The 20,308-nt window shown below is 34.7% G+C and overlaps 1 protein-coding gene across 5 annotated transcripts in view; it reads left to right on the forward strand.

Moving 5' to 3' along the window:
- ORC5 (origin recognition complex subunit 5) overlaps positions 1-20,308 on the forward strand; it is a 79,180-nt gene that overhangs the window by 23,362 nt on the left and 35,510 nt on the right. For all 5 annotated transcript variants that reach the window (XM_085298336.1, XM_085298356.1, XM_085298363.1 and 2 more), the window contains 4 exons: positions 626-678; positions 2,789-2,901; positions 6,422-6,469; positions 13,093-13,203. In XM_085298336.1, the coding sequence (XP_085154462.1) occupies positions 626-678; positions 2,789-2,901; positions 6,422-6,469; positions 13,093-13,203 (325 nt within the window). The remainder of the gene's footprint in view (positions 1-625; positions 679-2,788; positions 2,902-6,421; positions 6,470-13,092; positions 13,204-20,308) is intronic.

Consider the following 20,308-nt stretch of genomic DNA (forward strand, 5'->3'; position numbering starts at 1 on the left):
AAAATCATGACATTTCTAACAATGTCGTTGGAAGCTTCAAAGTGCAATTTTTGCAGCTGTTTAGGGAAGCACCAAACTACTAGCAATTAATTGTTTCCACTGGCAAAATGTTTATTTTGATGCCTCTAGAAGTTTTCAGTGAGGAGTGAGTATTTCTTTGTTTTTTACCAAGGTTTCAAAAGTACGTTATGACATAATTATAATACTGTTATCAGTAGGATAAATACAGTTATTAGGCTAGCAAAAATTAAAGCTATCAATGTCCTTACTTGTTATCTAATTCTGTGTTGTTCTTGCAACTTAAAACACTATTGGTACTTGCTTACTGGTGAGGGTTGGATGGAGAGAGTTTACTATTTGATAATTAGTTTATACTCAGTATTGTTAAGATATATAAATAAAAGTATTTGCTGTATTTTCTTCAAATATGCTTAAGTGTCAAGAAAATGCAGATGTTATTTGCAATATAAGACTAAATATTTTTAATTATTATCTTAGTAACTGCAATGTACACTGTGTCATGAAGTTAAAATAAACATACTAAATGAGTGGTTCTTAATAAAAGAGAATTTCATCTAGGAATAGCATATACTTTGTATAAATACTTGCATTATCTGTCTTTTAGCTCACAGTGGGAGCGCTTGCAGCATGATGATGGAGAACCTGGGCAGTTGAAAGGTATCAGATGTAGTAGCTCTCTGTGGGCTTCTAATGTAAAATATATATTTTTCAGGTTGATTTGGTTGCTGTTATCTGATAATATGTGAATGAAATTAATATGAACTAGACTGCCTATTAGTATTCAATTTCAGTCTAGGGAAATTAGATTTTTTGAAAAGGCCTTCTCTGAAGGGCTTCTAGCATCTTTTCCTGTAGCATATTTCATGGGAGTTGTCTCCTACAGTCCAAARTGGGCAAAATCAGGTTTCCATAAAATAAATATTCTCATGTAAAAATAGGTGAGGAATGTTTAGAGTTGTCTAAGCACGGAGAAGGCAGCATRCTGGCTTAGCGCGTTCCTAAATAATATCGGTGTCATATGTCCTTGTTTCTTGGTAAAGTGAAATGTCCAAATTGCAAGACTTACCTTTCTGTGCCTTCCTTGAAGCAGTACAGCTTTGTGGATTTTACACTTTACACAGGGCTGTCTCTATTAGCTTTCATTTACAGTTTAGGAAGGATTACTGAAATATTTTCTTAGTGATGTCAGTCAGTCATGGCTTATTGATCGGGTTTTAATTTGGGACACTTTTTCTATATTATCTATCCTGATAAATAATTCCTTCATTAGACAGTAGATAAAATAGCCACTTTTTAGAACTGTCTGTTAAGATAATTGCAGTCATTAGACTTTGCATCCTATATTTGCTTTATAATCAGTGTTTCTTCTAYGTTATTGACCAAAGATGTTTGATTCAAAGTGTTTTTAATAAATTCTCTCCCTCCCTGCCCAGATGGCCATGAAATACTTTCACAGCTGACAACTCCCAAAAGAGATTTTTTTCAAAATGTTTTCCAGGATTTTTAGGTATATGCAGTAGGAAAAATTGTCTTGCTAGCATTTCACAATAGCATTATGCTTAAAAAGCATTCAGTGCATAATGCTAATATTGGCAGATCAAAAAAATGGAGGAGAAACAGACATTTTTATACTAAGCTAGATTGTCTATGGGTAAAAGTTTCTTTAATTTGGTATTGCAGTTTGTAATTAACATGCAGTACCAAACATCCTCTTGATTGTAAATGAAAGCTGCTGTTCTTTTGTGACTACCTGAAAGGAAATTATCAGTAACTGTCATCCAGGATGTTTCCCCTCACACTGAGGGCTCTAATTTTTGCTTTTAAACATTTAATGCCTTGATCTTTAATGTTTGTGAATTAAAGCATAGAAGTGCTGGTACTTCACAGAACAAGAAACAATTCAACTGAAAACTTGTAAGAGAAGTCACAAAAGAGACCCTTTTGGGGTCTCTCTAGTTATACAACTGATGAAATAAAGTGGCTTGATTATCCTAATGTTATGCTTAAGTTGAGCAAAATAAGCAACTACAGTGATCAGAGTGGGGCAAATGTAAAAGGAAAAGTCACAGATTAAAAGTGAAAAGAGGGAAGGAGGATACTCAGACTATACTTCCTGTATGCTTGTAATATGTGACAATTTAATTATGGACTGCATGTGTAGCAGATGAGATTAACTGGACTGAGTTTAATGTTTTGAAAACATTTCTTTAGGAAATAAGAGTCTTTAAAAATGGTGAGATGCTGAACTGCTGTTCAGAAATACTGCAGCAGTGGTTCTTTCTGCTCTATAGTAGCCTGATTCATATGTTGAACTGTCTGGCGTGGTCTAGAGTAGCCTGTAGGTCGGGTCTTGGAGAAACACTTTGCAGTGGTATTTAAATATATCTCTTGATCTATACTGTTTGCCATCCAAATTACCTTAAATGAAAGTGCTGCAAATATTAATTAGGGAGATCACAGCTTAGTGAATTATGAACCACTGTTAATAAAATAGAGCTTCTGAGAAAAGTCTAGAAGGACCTTAGAGCACTAATTCTGTTTTGAAGTCACAGCTACATGCCATCATTCCTTGTCYCTTTACTGATTTTATTTCTGTGCTAACAGGATTGTAGTAAGTTGCTATACATGAATTATAGGAATACAGCAAGAGAGAAGGAAAAAAACAAATAGACTGTGGTAGTGAAACAGAATGCAGAGAAGTCTAATTTTGAACTCTGTGGAGGTTTAGAGTGGGTTTCAGGACTTAAACTGTTTCTTTATTTTACAGGACTTTCTGCACATGCACATGTGGAACTTCCTTACTACTCTAAATTCCTTCTGATAGCTGCTTACCTTGCTTCCTACAATCCTGTTAGGACAGATAAGAGGTTCTTTCTTAAGGTAACGGCTTTTTTTTTCTTAGTGCTATACGCTGGATTCCTGCATACCACTTTTCCCAATTTAAAACTCTTAAAATAGATTTCAAAATGAACTATTATGTGTAGTTCATTTGCTTTGATCGTAAGTTTATCTGTGGATCACATATTATGATTGATAATGATCAGTTAGTCATTATTAATGTGTAATAAAACCTACTTGTTCTTCAGTCCAAGTCATGCATAATACTGATATAACACAAGGATTGTGCCTTGCATTTGTGAGTTGATACAACTCTTTCCTGAACTTTAGTCAAGTGTCTGCAATGTTCTTGGGTGTAAACCATATTTAGATTTGAGAGGAAAGTGCAAAACACTACAGTTTATTCGCCTTTCGTCAAGTAAAATGACGTAACACTTTATCAACTTATTTATAGTTTTAAGCTTTTGAAACAAAAACCTKCAAACAATTACTTTTTCAGATGTAGTTCCATTAGCAGGCACTTGTTATGCTGAAGTGAAGGTAATGCATATTTTATGATTAATATATTCATTCTCTGTAGCAGACTGTGAACCAAGCCTCTTTTTCTGTGAGTTCTTGCCAAGTACAGGTTGGGGGGTTTTTTTGTTTGTTTGTTTGTTTTACTTTTCCTTTGGACTATGTCTTGGTCATGCTGCAAGTAAGTGCTATGGTGCTGTTGTTTGTAGCCTGTCTTCCAGACCTTACCAAGGATTTGTTTGCACCTACAAGTCTGCCTCACTGCATTGTTTTTAAGSTCTTTAATCTGTCAAAATACAGGCAGGAAGACAGATTTTAGAAAAGTGATTGGGCAGTCATATTTTCTAAACATTTTACTAACTTCAAGGTATTAAATGTTATAACGGTGTGTATTAATATGTGTGTGTGTGTGGAAGTATATGGTATTCATCGCAGATGACTGAACAACTGGAAAAAAAATATGAACAAGAAAAGGTGAGAGGTTTGTAAGAATATGCTTATTGAAGAAGTTCCCTCTTGAAGAAAAAGTTGTATACACATGTTTTGAGAAGTTTACTACAGTTCCCATTAAAAGTATACTAGTATATTATTAGTTCTAAGGGTGAATTTTATGTTTCTGATAYGATCCTACAATGAGCCTTTCTCTCTAGTCCTTTCTTTAGAAGATCAGAGGATTATTTGTAATAAGTGCAGACTGACAAGTTTTCTTTATGGACAACCTTTGGTTTTTTTACTTGGCAAAAGCAATTTCTTTGTAAAGAGTTTCACTTGTTGAAAAAAGAATAAGGAAAAATATGAGCAAAATCAATYTTGGAACTCAGAGAAACAGGGAAGCCTACAAGAATCAAGTCAGTAAAGCATGTTACCAAAAACTGTCAAGCTTTTGGCTTGTGTTCATTGAACAACCTTAATTTTCTTTTTCTCTGTCTACTTTWTTGAAGTATCTCTAAAGTTATTTTCCACCTCTTGCTTACGAGCCTTACAAAACCTTTAGAAGTGATCGCAACATGAACTTCTAAAGTGTTTGAAGCAATGGACTGTGTAGGCATTTCAATAAATAAATTTTAATATTTTCCCAAGAACTGGTAAAAGAGGAGAAGTTGTCATTCCTGCCAGGGGGCTCGTTTGAGAGCAATTAGCACTTCATTTCATGCTATGGCAAAGTTCAAAAATAGCTGGTTCTCAAAGCCTGACAAGATCAACACTTCTGGAGAAAATTCAAGTTCAGTGTTTGTATATGTCATGTGGGCTATAAAAATATAATTTACTTTTGTCGGGGTTGTAGTGAGATTCAAAGTAGATTAGTGTTTGCTTGCTTGCTTGCTTGCTTGCTTTTTCTGAGTAATTAACTAAGGATTTCCAGATAGCAAAAGGGAAGTAAACAGAGGAATACCATTTGAGCTACTAATCTGCATTGCTAGTATAGGTGTTGTGTTACCCTACAGCTTCAGATAGAGTTACAGGCTCTAACAGCCTGAAATGCTAACAACCTCAYAGAGCAATAAAATAATAATCTACAGTGATGTTATTAGTTATATGAAAACTAAAAAGCTTTGTGACAATTTAAGTGAAAAATAGGAAACAGTTTTGTAAAAGTAGTTTTAGACAAAAGAGAACAATATATGTAAAGTGTCTATTTTCTATGTTTTAATAGAGAGCACTAAAAACTGAAAAAYAGGTCTGAATTTCAGGTGTTTCTTTGTACTTGCACAGAAATAGTGTACCTACTCATTTGCTTTGAAACAAGTTTTTTGTTCTTCCATATGGAGATCCTAGTATAATCTTTAAAGTGCAAGAACAGTTTGTTGTGATCCATCATTATCATGCCCCATAGCCTCAGGGTTGATCACTTCCAGCTGATCTCTATTATCCCAGCAGTACTCTTTTCAAAGTCACCAGGAAGAGATTATTTCTCTAAGTGTTTGTGTGACATGTTTTAACTGAATGAACTATACATTTTTTAGTTTGGTGGATTATTTAAGGGAAACTTACAGCTCTATACAATATTACACTCTTCAGAAGTCAGTTGAAAAAAGCTAGTTACTGTGATCTTGACATAGCTGAGCAYTGAAGTCCGCAAACACGAAGTACAAGATTTAAAACATTAGAATGAAAATTGAATTCCATCACTGGCGATTATTTTCCCTTGATTMATTAAGCATGCTAACAAGATATTCTTCTCAGGAACACGGAAAGTGTTAAATAGCACTCAGATATGTTTTAGGAATGTTATATCTGGGCCTTTCCACTCATTTTACGTGGTTTATTAATTTATTAAACTCATTTTAATATGATTTATTAAATATTTCTTAYATTTATTTGTTTTTTTTGCTGTCATCCTTCATCTCTCTTTTTCTTCCTCTCCCTCCTCATTTATGACATCTAGTTTACTATATATATTCTGTGAGATCTAAGAGCTAATCCTTTATAAAAGATGCTCTTCCCTCCCCACTCCTGCTTTCTGTTTGTCCTTCAATTTCTGCACCTTTAAATATCTTTGTATTGAATTGATTTACTTCCTGGCTATTGTTCTGTCAACTTACATACCATCAAGATAAATGCTCATTCAAATGGATGCATTTTGAAAATCAAGTGGCCATCACTTAAACATTTTTGSAAAGAGGAAGAAATAAAGCATCTGTCTTTTTCATGAAATCGATGGAGGGTGGGAGGAAGGTGGAGGCATATAGAAAGTTAGTATTAAAAAAAAAATCTTACTGTCTCTTCTAAACAGTCTCTGATTGGATCAGAAAATAAATGTGTGTGTTTTCACAAAACAATATTAGAGTGACTTTTTGGTTTTGTACAGTTTGGACACAACGAAGCAAGGAGTAAGGCAAATGTGATTTTAGGGTTTCTTGTAGGAAGGGTTGCTGCTAAGGTCAGAGATAAATAATGGAGGTGCAAGAAAGAAGCAGAACCAGAACAGTGTGCTACCRTAAGTTGCATAAGATGTAATTCAGAGTTCTCTTGACTTTTTTGATTCTGTCATCACTATAAAATGAATTTTGCATATCATATTTGCTTTTGTCTTTCTTGTTTACAGCATCATGGGAAAATTAAGAAGACTAACTTTATGAAGAAACATGAAAAGGTATATATTTTACCTTTCTATTYTGAGGTCAAGAACAAAGATTTTTCTTCTGCTCTTACACCGATTTAGTGTGTTGCTTTACCTCATATGTTCTTGGCTGTAGAAAGAACAGTATTTTGTGAAGTAATCATTACCAGTGCACTTGTTTTATTTGATGATAATTTCTGTATGATGTACACATTTTATTTAATTAGAATTTAACATCATTAATTTGACTTCTAAAGCCATATTTCTGTGTATGACTAAATTTGCAATAGAGCTAATCAAACTGCATCATACATGGAAGAGCCAGATCTCAGAATTTCTTGTAGGGATATTAGAGTAATAGGTAATTAACARTTGTGAGAATCAAGTCACTTTAGTTCTTAGTGTTGCAGTGAAAATATAAGAGCTTAAACTTATGTGATGATGATTGGAAACTCTGCACTTCTATCTATTGTTTATGTATAAAGTGACCAAAAATGTTGCTGTTCCATCAGACTAACTAAACTTTTCATGGAAATGGCTAAACACCACTGATTTCAGTGGAGCTGCACCAGTTTGTACYGACAGAGGCTTGATACACTAGGAAGAGCAAGTACATGTATTATGTATATTTATAACGTAATTTTTTTTWAAAAAATTTAACATTTATAACCTATTGATTTATTTCCAAAAAAAGTCTAGTCACAGAGAAGTAGACTTGTAGATTGTGGTACTACAATTGTATAATGAAGGAAATTGAAATACTGGGATAAAAGATGACATATGTAATGTTACAAGTTAAGACTCATTTTCTAGTCAGCTAGTCAGCTTTTACAGACAGTGCAGAGAAAGTCGTTGCAGGCATTGGAGCATAGAGTGTGATCCATCTCATCCTAAGTGGACTCTCCGTTTAGTCAGAAGAATTGCACCATCAGCTGTATTATCAGATTTCCGCTGACTGCAATGGGAACTTAGAAGACTAGTTTGGTTGTATGTACTTACTTGGCAGGAAGCTAACATTAGATGTAATAATTTCTACCTTCAAAGTTGAGGCACAGCCAGGCTAAAAATCTGTTTCTTGATTCTTAACTCTTTGTTCAGTCCAGAGCCTAATACTTCCTTATCAGAAAAAATAAATATACTTGAATTCCTCAAGAGAAAGAAAATGCCTTTATCATTCCCTTAACTGTCATGTTGCTGATAACAGCAGAATTTGCTGGATATCTTTGCGTGGTTGTTCTGGGACAATGTTTTGCCAGTGTAGTGGGCAAACATCTTCACGAGTGTTTTGAGCTACTTTTGCAGCAGTATGCCTTCTCTGATGTCAGTCCCCTAGTAGATCATGTTTGTTGGTGTTCTGTTTTTTTTTTTTTTTTTTTTTTTTTTTTTTATACGACGACGTGCGAGATAGAGAGGGGGAAGACTGTCTGGTGTATCCGTCTCAGTTCAAATGTAGGGTTCATTTGTATTAGAATTTCTAGTTTACAATTTAAGATGYTTCATTTGTGTAACAACCAGGGAAGTTCAGAAATGCTTTCTACTCAAAAAAGTGAGAGATACAGTTCCATCTTTAACACTATGATAAAAAAAATTAAAAATTCAGCCAATTCAGATTAAGAACTTGCTCTCTTTTGTGCAGGTGATTAAGTTTGGGTTAAGCTTTTACTCTTAAAGAAAACCTTTGATTTTTGTTMTTGCTTAAGAAATTTGATAATGTGAATACATGGCTCACAGTTGTGGGACTGTTAAAAGACTTAGGCCAGTTGAACAGTGGGAACACAGGACTCTGACACTCTGATAGATAAAGGGCACAAGCAGTGGCAACTGGTGAAAAGTCTTGTTAAACTAAATGTGGAAGATAATTTTCTTTATTTTGAAGTGAAATGAGGGGTCCCTTGAATTTTATAAAACTATTTTTCAGTGTTACTCTGCTTTAGCTCCCTGCGAGAGATTCTTACARACCTCATTCTTTTACCGTTGTCGGTTTGGAAATATTTCTAAACTATTCCCGTTCTTATGGGAGTTCATTTCTCCTTAAGAATTCKGATAAATGTAACTCCTGGAAGAAGCACTTCAATGTTATTTAACTCTTCTGGCTTTTCCCCAAGAACTATTTCTGGCAAGTAATCTAAAAATCCAAAACAATTTTTTGCCAAAGCAGGGAACTGATAGTAGTAAGAACAAGCAACTTGTGAAATAACAGTATCCTAAATGTAACTTCAGGGATTACTACATGCTGACTCTGCTTGCTAGCTACTTAGAGTGGACACATTTCAACTATTGTATATTTATTCACTTTTATTTTTTTTTGGATAGGAAAGAATATGCTTCACAGACCTGGCATGTTTAGAATCAGAAATGCAATTCATAGCTTATACCATGCTTGCATTCTGACTGAGGGTCTTGTGCTGAAGTGGATTAGGTTCATCTGTAAATAAGGTTTCAGTAATGTTTTGACTACTTATTTCCAATATTTTTTCACGATGCTTTGTTTGTTAACCAAGAGGTAGCTTTGGAGACACCTCCTGGATTTTAAAAGCTAAAACATGTATTGGAGATGGAGATGGCTTTTTGTTTTGCTGAAGAAATGAGTAGTTGTGTTTCWTGAAATTCTTCTTTAATTTTGCCTGTGCTGCTGGTAAGAATAAATCAATGTACGCTATAAAAAAAGAAAGTTGAATGTCAACGTAGAGAGAATGAAATGCAGACTTAAAAGGGARCAAGTAATTCTAACACTAGAACTTCTACAGTCTGTGTCATAAATAAATCTCTGTAGTCCTAACTTCTCTCTGCAGTCCTGCTGCCTGCAGAGATCAAAGGCTATTATTAGCCAGTCTTGCTCTATGAACTGTATTTCTCCTTTTTTAAAAAAATATTACTTAGAAAATACTTAACATTGCAAATCAGGAACTTACATTTCTGTTAAATTCAATATTACTACATATAATATAGTCTGTAAGGCCCCAATGTCCATCAGCGTCAGTTGAGATGTGAAGAAAAATGTATATGATGTGAAGAAGGATAAACAACAGGAAAGCTCCGTAAACACGAAGTTCAGTAAACRTGCAGTATTCTGATAATGCAGTTTTAGTCTGAAGCTGGCATGTAGCTCTGTGTACAGGAGCACAGCCAAGAGATGGAGGCATCATCCCTCTCAGCTCGGTGCCCAGGAGCCGCGAGGGCCGGCCACTGCGCGAAGGAAGGTGAGCAGGCAGCAGCACCAACCTCGCCACTGAGGAGCCAGGGTACAGTGCAGCAGCATCAGGGCCAGAGACAGCAATTAGGGACAGACAAAACTCCATGATCACCCCGCCAGTCTGTAGTGACAAGGCAGGCAGAATTGCAGCAGTACGAAATAGAGCACAAATAYAGCTTCTACAGAGCTGTGATGTTTAAATGTAATTGCTTGTATTTCAACTTGTGCTCATTGCCTCTTGTCCTGTCACTGGACACCACTGAGAAGAGTTTGGCTCTGTCAACTGTACTCCTCCCTTGAGGTGTTTATACACGTTGACAAGATCCTGAGCCTTCTCCAAGCTGAACAACCCCAGCTCTCAGCCTATCCACATATGACGGATGCTTTGTTTCCTTTCCTCATCTCAGTGGTCCTTCTCAGTTTGCAGATAAGGCAGTTAAATGTTGGTGTCTGCAAGGACGTGAGATGGTGAAGCTTCACGTGCTACTTGGAGGAGCTGTAGCAAGGATGSCCTAGAGGCTGGTTTACTGAACATACGTGTAGATGCTGGCCATCTGCTCTAGGGTTCCTTTGACTACAATGACAGGATATCGAGTATAGAAGGAGACAAATGTAGATGTCTTAATCAGCAAGGTGACTCCTACCCTTGCTGTCCATATAGCAAAGTGAAAAAATAAAGTCGGTTTAGAAGCTTACGAGGAAAGAGGAATGGATGGAGAATCTGAACATTGGCAGCAAATGAATACAACGTTTAATGTCAGTGCACACCAGAGTGTGGCAAGTGCGGGGCAGCGCTCTATGCGAAGGCGAGCCAGGAGCCAAGGGTGGCTGTGGCAGGAGCCTGCAGCGATGGGGTGCAGCCAAGCAAGTTGTCAAGCTGGCTGCAGCAGGCTGGGCAAGGCAAGGCAGCAGGCCAGGCGCAGGTCCATCAAGGGACTTCTGATGGTGCCCTGGGGCAGAGCTGAGCAGGTGCCCCTGGGCTGGGGCTTGCATGGTGCCCTGCTTGGGGGCATGGGGCTCCTGGGGCTGGCTAGGGCTACTGGTGCCCTGGGAAGGTGCTGCAAAGAGTGCTGTCACAGTGAAATGTTAAAAATCTATCTCACTAAAATCCAGAAACCTAAGAAGGATGGGAAAGGTATATGTTTACATAACTTTTTAAAAATGTTTTGTCCTCTATTTTGTTGTGAGGCCTTATTTTTCTGAGCATAATTGAAATAGGTGTGACAGCGGCTTATCTAGACAATGCTTAGGTATWCAAATTTAGTAGCTGTGAGCTTTCATGCTTACGCACATCCGGTGGCAGTTGGCCGTGCAAAAAAAAAAGCTTCTGAGAACGGTTCTGTGTGTTATTGCAGGAACTATTCAAAAGCTGGTATGTGAAAACTTGTTTTTTATGTATTTATATATGTGGCTCATCATTATTCTTTGTGAGAGACTTTTTGATAGTCTGCACCTGTGTTTTCAAAAAGCTTGTTTGTTCTCTGAGGCTCCAGCAGCAGTGGAGGATTACTTAGGCAATTCATGTAAAATTTTATGAATCTTCAATAGTCTAATAAGAATAGAGTGAAACTGGAGAAGAATTTTTTTTATACTCTTTTTCATAAACTGCTGCCTAGTCTTTTGGGATAGAACAACAGAAGTATCCCATGGAGAATAGAAATGGAAATAAGAAAAGTAATTTTTAAGACTTTTTGATGTTTTTTCTTTTTCCTCAGTGTAAATTTATGAATTCTAAATAAATTATTCTAACTATTCAGAATTTAGTAAAACATTTCTGTAAGAAATTGTAGTTGATTCCTTATGCATTTACTCAGTCATTAATTCTTTTTAAAGCAAACTTTAAAATCAGGAAATATTTATGCTAAAATCTATGGCAGCAGAATGGCGTGTCTGTGTCCTTACATTTTCAACAGACATTAGAGAATTTTTTGCTTAGTGTGTTTTTGGTAAATCAGGTTACTGCAGTGTTAGCTTTAACCTCCGTTTTGACAAGCATGAGGGTTTTCTTCCAAATTTCCGTGCACATATTTGCCATCAACAGCAGTGTTGTACTTACACTGATTCTTAATCCATTAATTTAGGTATCTAGGGAGCATTACAGATTCTTAGGTAGGTTCCTAATTTAAAAAAAAATCTAAATAACTGTAGTCTTTTGGCAATTGTTTTTGAGTACAACTTTTACCAATGATTTCAGCATAGTACTGAGAGGAGCTGGTGTATTTCCTGACTCCACAGCTAATCCTGCTCCCCAGGAGAACCTTAAGGCTTTAGATGCAGCATAGGGCAAACAATTACAGTGCTCTCTTGTGAGCATTGTATTGTGAGTTTTTTTTTTTTTTTATTTTTTTTGAAGGTGTTAAAGTAGAAGATATGATACTGAATTTATTCAAATCCATGGAAAGTAGATACAGATTTGACAATGGAAAATTAGGTGACCTGTGCTGCACTGAAAATGACCCAATCTACCAAGTTATTCTTGTCATGTTCTATAATGTAAGATTGTGAACTGGAGTAGATTAGTATGATATTTGAGACGAGGAACTCTTGTTCTGAATCTGCATATGATGCTTCTTCTAGCAAGTCATTTAAACAATATTTCTCAATTCCTTTTTGAGAAATATTGTTAAAATGAATAGTAAAGCACCAAGCACATGCTGTTATGATATGATTTAAGATTAATATGAGCCAATTTATTTTTTCTTATGTGTGGCTCTGTTTTCTAAAATTGAATTTATAAGAACTTTGTATAACAAGAACATAGAGAAACTAATATTGTGTATATGAGAGGAAGAGTCTACTAGTAGTCGTCTTTCTCTTCTAGTGGAATCTTCTCTTAATATGTCTCTTCAGAATGTACRTGCTAGTGACACATTTGTGTTCAGTAAGCCAAACATACAAGAAAGTGCTTCAAAAATACTTGATGGTTTTACGGATTTGTAAAAGCTACTATTCTATGTACCTTTTAGTAGGTGCTTGTGGATTATAGACAGACTATAGACAATAGAATAAATCCAGACCTTTATATCTTCTCTAACTAGCAGTTCTGGGTGCTTTTTAAGATGTCTGATCTGTCTTACCATTGATAAACTGTAAAGAAACCTTGAGAATGCCATAAAATACAGTCTTTCCTCTTCAGTCCTTAGACTGGGCAAGATAATTCATAGAACAAACACATATGTAAATCCTACGGCAAATAGGAAACTTGGCTCCAGGTTCTCTATTATAGCTCAAAATATTCTTATTTATTATTTATTGTGCAGGTTGGAGTCTTCCTGTGTTAAAACTGTATATCTATATCATTGTATTGATCAATGAGCATCTATTCAGTGTTTTCTATGATATGTAAATAGGCATTAAGAAAGAATATTGTGAATTGTAATGCCTCCCTGGAGACTAAAACAATGTAAGCAGAGCATCTTGTGGTACTCTAGAAAAATCTGTTGAATCTCTGTTTCTGTTGCAGACCAGCAATCATCTCCTTGGGCCAAAGCCATTCCCCCTGGACAGATTGTTAGCAATACTATATAGTATTGTGGACAACAGAGTTGCTCCAACTGCAAATATATTTTCCCAGGTAAGTGTATACTTAGTTTCTGTGATCCTTTTTACTGTCCAGAATTCCTGAAAATGTATTACGTTATTTTGGTAAGTCATCGTTCTATTAAAATGTAATGAGAAAATAAATTCCATGTCAGGAATTTAAGTCTAAGGCTCAGGGTAATGTTCCTCTGTATTACTAACTGTGAATTCAGGATTGTATCTGTGTAATGGTCCGAAACGTTCTAATAGCTCATATTTTTCCTGGTCCTGGAATGCAATGCATGTTGATTAGCTCTTAGTTTCTGACTGAAGTCTGTTAGCCTATTTGCATTTCAGATTTATGCGTTCAAGTATTCATAGTCCAGTGGACAAAACTAGGCGCCTTGTCTAGGGAGGAGTTAGCTGTTTACAGGTGAAAGGTATTTCCTGTGATATACCCATCTTAGGAGTAGTATTTTTCATTTGCACCTGCTCTAAGGGTACTGCAGAGGAATTTGAGTATCACATTTCACTAGATGGCAGCATAACTATGGTGTTGAGTTAAATTAACTAAATCTGAAGTTTTTTCTAGAATTCTGGGTTTCTCAAGTATAAATAYGTATTCTGGATAAGTAAATGTACTTTCCTATTGTCAGCTTTACTCTTAGATCTTTCATGTCTGCTTTTAGGGATCTCTGTTTCTATCTTGCTCTCCAGTTGTGCTTAACTTCCGTTTATGGAAATATTTTCTACTTCTTCTTGTTAGATCTGAAATTCAACCAAGATTTAAATAGATTTGCTTCCTGTGTTCACATAAAGTTCTGGAAAAACATGCTGAAGGTTGACACACCTCAACGTACACCCCTCAACAGTATTGCTAACGCTTTAATCATTCATCACAAACTTCACAAACGTTTAAGTTTTGCAGAATTCATCTTCTGTATTTGCAGAGCAATGCATCACAGATATACACACCTTATAATTGGAAAATACAGGACCTAAAGAATTGTGGCTCTCTGTTTAATGAATGATATATGAATATCTTTGTTGTTAATAGTGGTGGGGACTCAGTTTCTTTACAGATGCAGTAGACAGCTGTTGGATAGCCTACCTTCAATTAGTGTTTTCTTTCAACCTCCTTTAGTTAAAAGATTGACTAATCTGGTTAGCATCAGAGGCAGCCTGAGCTAATTACTTCTGTATGAATGTTGTATGATCTTTTAATTCACCGTATTGCTACAATAGTGCTGTGAAGTCTATCAATCAGATCTATCAGTCAAGATGCTAGTTACATCCCTTTCCTTACAGAGTGCTGTTTTTGTGCACTTTGTAGTAGGCAGTGGTTTTCTGACTTAGATGCAAAATGTTGAAGCAAAGGCTCAGAGAGAATTCTAACGCAAAAAGAGATTTACTTGTTCCATGAGTAGAACTTGTATCACAGGAGCAGAGCTAGGTTTAATCTGGTAAGAAATGGAAAGGAGTGTTGTGAAACAGTCCTGTGAGACATGTCGAAAGATTCGATCCAAGTAATATTGAAATTGATTTCATTTGCTCCAGTTCTACTGGTAATCCACCACATAGATATTTCTTGTGTTAAGCCTTTCTTTTTAAGTGTTTGAAGCCAGCTCTCACTGAGATTCTTAAACATAGCAGTTTCAATTCAAAGAYTGAAAGAATGCAATTCTTCAGGCGTAAGATGAGAGTACAGTCAGGAAGCAAGAAGATTGCCTGTTAATCTGCAACTCTGAAATTTAGAGCTGTGCCTGAAACTATTGGAAGTTTCAAGACACAACCCGAAGTTTGGATCAATGGTTTACTCAAGTAATGTGAAAGTGAATGATAGTGTCAAGAGTGGGCAGCATTAAATAGTAAAATTTATGAATAGGATATTCGCTGTAAATTCTCTTGATTTTGACTTGCAGTCATTTTCAAAAACTTTTTGATTCATTTAAAGCTTTAACCATTATGTGGTGATATAACATAATTTTACTTTATTTTTTCAAAATTAATATGTCTGCCTACTTAACATGCTAATTTTTATATCCAAATGAGAGAGCAAGTGTCATTATTCCAATGCATGGTTAGGTAGCACTGAAGTCATACAGTTTTGTGTACAATTACATGGTGTGTAATTCCCCCTTGTAGATTAAACTGCAGAATGAAAATTTCAAGTATTTCTGCTATTTTACAGTGTACACTAGATGGCAGTATTATCAAGTAATATCTGTGATTGTTTTTTTTTTTTCTTCTGAATATATCCAGATTAATCTGTAAGGAGACAACAAAAAGGCTATATTAAACCTAACATAAGTTACCACAAAGAAATTAAGATAAATCTGTTAATACCAAAATAAAATATTATAAATGATGACTTTTTGCTTTGATTTCTTTCTCCAATTCTGAAAATAATTTTGCATTAAACTTTAACTCTTGAACTGTCTAATGTAATACAACATGAAATATAATAGAATTTAAAGTAGATTTCAGAAATAGTGTTGAAGCTAGGATTACTGTTTAACTGCATTTTTTAAAAATTTTCTGGAATTGTACAACACATTTTATATTCCACTGATTATGATATTAGTTATTCATTTTTTCAAATTAAGTAAATACTTAGGAGCAGTATTACAATATCTATACATTTTTCTGTTAGATACCACAAGATTTCATTTTCTTGTTTGTATGGGCATCGTGGAAATTATTCTTGAAACTATATTGTACTCTCTTTGAAATGTTTTAAATCAAATATTTGACTTCCTGACTAGTTCWGCTGATGATTTCCACTGATTTAGCTGCTTCAATAATCATTTTGTGATTCAACAATCTGATTCAACTGATTCAACAGTCATTTTATATACTCTTTCATTTGTAGATTCAGAAGCTGTACGAGCCAAATACTGTGTTCATTCTCCCCATGTACTCCCAGAAAATAGCCCACTTCAGCTTCAAAGCTGATTAACAATCTCAGTAAAGATTCAAGAACTATTAAATCTGTCATATTGTTAATTTCTTGATATTTACATGAGTAATTTCTATCCACACAAATTCTGCTTATTAGCTTTTGAAGATAGAATTTTTGCAGTAGTAAGTAGCAAAATGTTAATATTCAATTAATGCTAGGATTTATTAAAAATACTTCATTTTACAGAATTTCAACATAAACTTGAATCTTGATCTAATGTTTGCCTTCTAATGATAATTAGTCCTTAAAATGGTCTTATATTTTATTCAAATAAAAAGTGAGTGTATTCCTTTCAGAAGTCTGATCTTTGCAGTTGATACAAGACTAAGTTTTTCCTGCTGTAAATTCATGTGAATGAATTGGTTTACATCAGTGATGAATTTGTCTCATTCATTTTGTCTTTCCTTAATAATTAGTACAGAGTAGTAGCACCAAAAAAAAAAAAAAACCCTATGCAAACTGCACTTTTCCAAATGCAAACTGCTTTGAAAGTTGAGGCTTCTGGGTTTTGTGTTACACTTTTAAGTAAAATTTTGCCACCTCTGTGGAGGGAAAATGAGAGGAAATCAGACTTCTTTTTCCTTTTGTAGAATATGGGGGTCAGTACATATGTGAATATAGACCTTTGTCTATATTCAGTTGAGAAGTTTTTAGTACTCTTTCTCTTCTAGAAAATTCATTGATTTTTCTTGTTAGTTTTAATTGATCAGGTATTATTTTTAGCACACACGTGGATTACTGCTCCCTGTGACTGAATTTGAATTTGCTTGGTTTTGTTTGGTTGGATTTTTTTATACCAAGAGATAATGGAAGTTGAAGCATTTTTTAACTTCTGTAAGCATTTTAGAGGACAAAATCTTTAAACGTATCTCTTCAGATGCACTTTTTTGTAATAATTTAACAGATTGCAAATGAGACCACCACCACTTGGCATGTTGCCTGGGACAGAACTCACACAGGACTTGTTTATGTTTTTCTTGTTGCTTGTATGGTTAATTTGAGCATGTGGCCAATTTATTTTAAAAGATAAAGCGTTATTTTTAACATGGAAGAAAGAAGAAAATATACTTTCAAAGCGTGCTAAAATGTAACCGGTGTAACTCTGGTATGCAGTCTACATTCTACAGCAAACAAGTCATGGGGTTTCCTTTCCAATGTACCCAAGTTAATGCTTCCTAGCAGCTCACTTTAGCAGACTTCGGGAACACAGGGGGTGTAATTTGTGTATCCACATGGACCCACTGCACAGAATAGCAAAATTACATTGTGTCCAAGTGCAATTACTACAGAATGGAGGAATACAAAGAAACAATGCATTACTACTGCAGGTGTGTATGTCAAAGGCTCTGAGAATCCATTCAGTTTATAGAAGGGTAAAATTTCATTTTAGACTTCTTGCATTTAAAGAGAAATGCAATTTTATTCTCTTTATAAAACTGTATTAAATAGGATGCAAGAGCTATCAGCAGTGATTTAAATTAAATCAGCTCATTTTACATTGAAGTGGACAAGGATTGTTGATTTAATATTGCATCCAGTAAGTAGGAAGATATTTTTGTTACTGTTCTAAGATTATAATTTACAAGACAAAATTAGCCAACAGAATTTCCTCTACCAACATGTTTTTCTGATTGCTTCTTGATATTCMGTTCTTCTAACCATTTCTCATGAATAATGTTTTTTTAGATCTTTTATTGCGCTTCTGCTTTCTTGTGAAGTATGTTTTTCATAAGGAGAGTTGCCTGAATCTAGTTACACTTGAGCTATAGTGTTACCTTTATCAGCTAAAATGGAGTTAATGCCTTTGTCTTGCGTGGTAATACATCCCAGATTGTTTGGAAAGACACCTCTGCAGAGGTCTGTGATAACTTACCTCGGATTATACTGATAGCTGAAAATTACTGGATAATTTATAATAATTAAGTTCTATTTGCATTTTCACTTTAATGCATTAAGTTAGACTGTTAGATCATTAAAAAAAAAAAAAAAAAAGGTCAGCATTTACATCCGGAATCAAGTGTGCTTTTACTGTTACCCAATTTGGTTGCGTTCGGAGAGTAACGTTCAGATGATTGTATACTTAGAACTCATTTCTGATTATAGCTCATTTGGAAAATGAGATTTTTACATAGGCCATCTATTTCTGTGGGTGTAATGTGACACACAAAGCATATATATAATAACCTGCATTTCAATTAGTTGACGTTTTTGTTCTGTTTGATACTAGATCTAAGAAAAGCATCTGAATTTCTGTAGGAGTACCACAAATTTCTAAGATTAGTTTAGTTATCAATGTGTAAGAATTTAGAGTAAGAGTAAAAAAAATAAGTTTTCTAATATGGCAAAACAACCAGCGCCCTTCCACAGAGCTTCAACTTTTTATCTTAAGTTAGAGTAAATGTACAGCTATAACATTTGAGTAATATGTTAACTGCCAGTATGATATAGCTCTGTTAAAAATGCACAAAAACACTGATGCATATAGTATCCTCTCAGCTGGAAGGAGAGAGAGGAATATAATTTCATTCAAAAACAAAAAGAAAGAAAAAGCCTTTTCCTGGTACATAGAAATGTGACAGGTTTGTTTTCTTTTTTCCTTGCCTTCTTGCCTTGTCRCGTGGAATGGATGAAGGAATAACTAATATTATTTATATAAGCTTAAACTGTATGTGGCAATTTACCTGCAATATTCCTTCCTCTTGTATCTTCAAAGAATACTATATATCTTACTTTTYACAGAGGAGAATTTGATATTCTTGCATTTGATATATAAACTGGCTTTTTTCATAACTCTAAACTATGGTGAAGTTGTTGAAAAGCTGGAAAGAAATCTGGTTTTGTTATCTACTTCTTTGATAAATAGATTACTTTTATTATGGCATAGGCTTTCTGGGACATTGAGTATCACAACTATAATGCTGACTCTATTAACGCATTATGTTAGATCCCCTTGATACATCAGTTCTGATAAACGGGAGTAATGTCAATGTAAAAATCGTTTCAAGTGAGAAGACTGTGATTGCTTCTGCAAGCTCAGACTATGGTAGTGTTTGAAAATACTGAATTTTCCATTCTGTACTCAACAAGTCTTGGCAGAATGAGAACTATTTTTTCGCTAGATCAGCCGTTGGTGTACTGTGTGCAAGCTCTCTTGCTGTTGTGGGGACTGTTTAATGAATGTTTTACTTCTGGTTTGACTAGAGTGTTTACCACTAATACAGAARAGTTTCTATTGAAAAGTTAGAGCAGGTACGTATGTTTCCAGAGGAAAAAAAAGTCTGTTTAAAAATGTATGTTGTGCTAAGATATTCTCAAAGAGGCCTTACTGTGGAGCAGAACAGAGAGAGGTGGGAACTGTTTTTGTTTTGGAGAGTGTTAAAAATATGAGACATGCTTTTGTAATGGTCATATGTCCATAAATAGATTGCTTTTGTTGTGAGTCTTTCTCAAAACCAGCAAAATATTGAATAATTGAAGTTATTGATTCTCCTTTTTCTTCTTCTAAACTGTTTTTTTTTTTTGCCTGTTCTTTACTGTGAAAGTCCAGAAGCATTGTACTTGTCCTTTCTCTTGACAACTAGCTAGAATTAGTGATAAGATTTTTAAGAAATTAAAAGATTTTAAATTGGAAAATTTGTAATAAACGATCCAGTTAAGTACATGTTTGGGACTTCTTTCATGGCGGAAAATCTTTCTATCCTGTTCTCAGTTAAGCTTAGCGTTCAAAACTTTGTGATATAAGTTAATGTGGTGACATTTCTTTTTTTTGTTGTTGGGTATCTTTTTCAAAAAGGTTTTTAATCTCAAAGATGGTATTGCAAGCTGATTCAAGGCATAATTACAGTATATCATGTGTCTGAATTTGGAGATTGCTTCATAGTGCTTTATTACTCCTTTTTAGATAGTACTGAACAGCATTACCTCAAAATAAGGTAGTAATTCTAACAGTTACATAAATACAAGTATGTGGCTATATTTGCAATATAAATTATTTTATATGTTGTTAAAAAGTGGAATTAACATTGAAAATTAAGTAGTGAACATTGAGAAGTGAGATGATTGTTAAAGTGGCTTTTGGAGTTGATTAATGATATAGGTAGTTTTTTAATTTTGTTTCTGGTGTATAAACAAACATGCTGTGCTGTGTTTCTCTATTTTTATCATTTCTCAAGTTCTAGACTTAAATTACAAGAGACTA

The sequence above is a fragment of the Rhea americana genome, unplaced genomic scaffold, assembly GCF_003343005.1.
Source record: "Rhea americana isolate MKP2758 unplaced genomic scaffold, rheAme1 scaffold_1, whole genome shotgun sequence".
Taxonomy (NCBI): Eukaryota; Metazoa; Chordata; class Aves; order Rheiformes; family Rheidae; genus Rhea; species Rhea americana.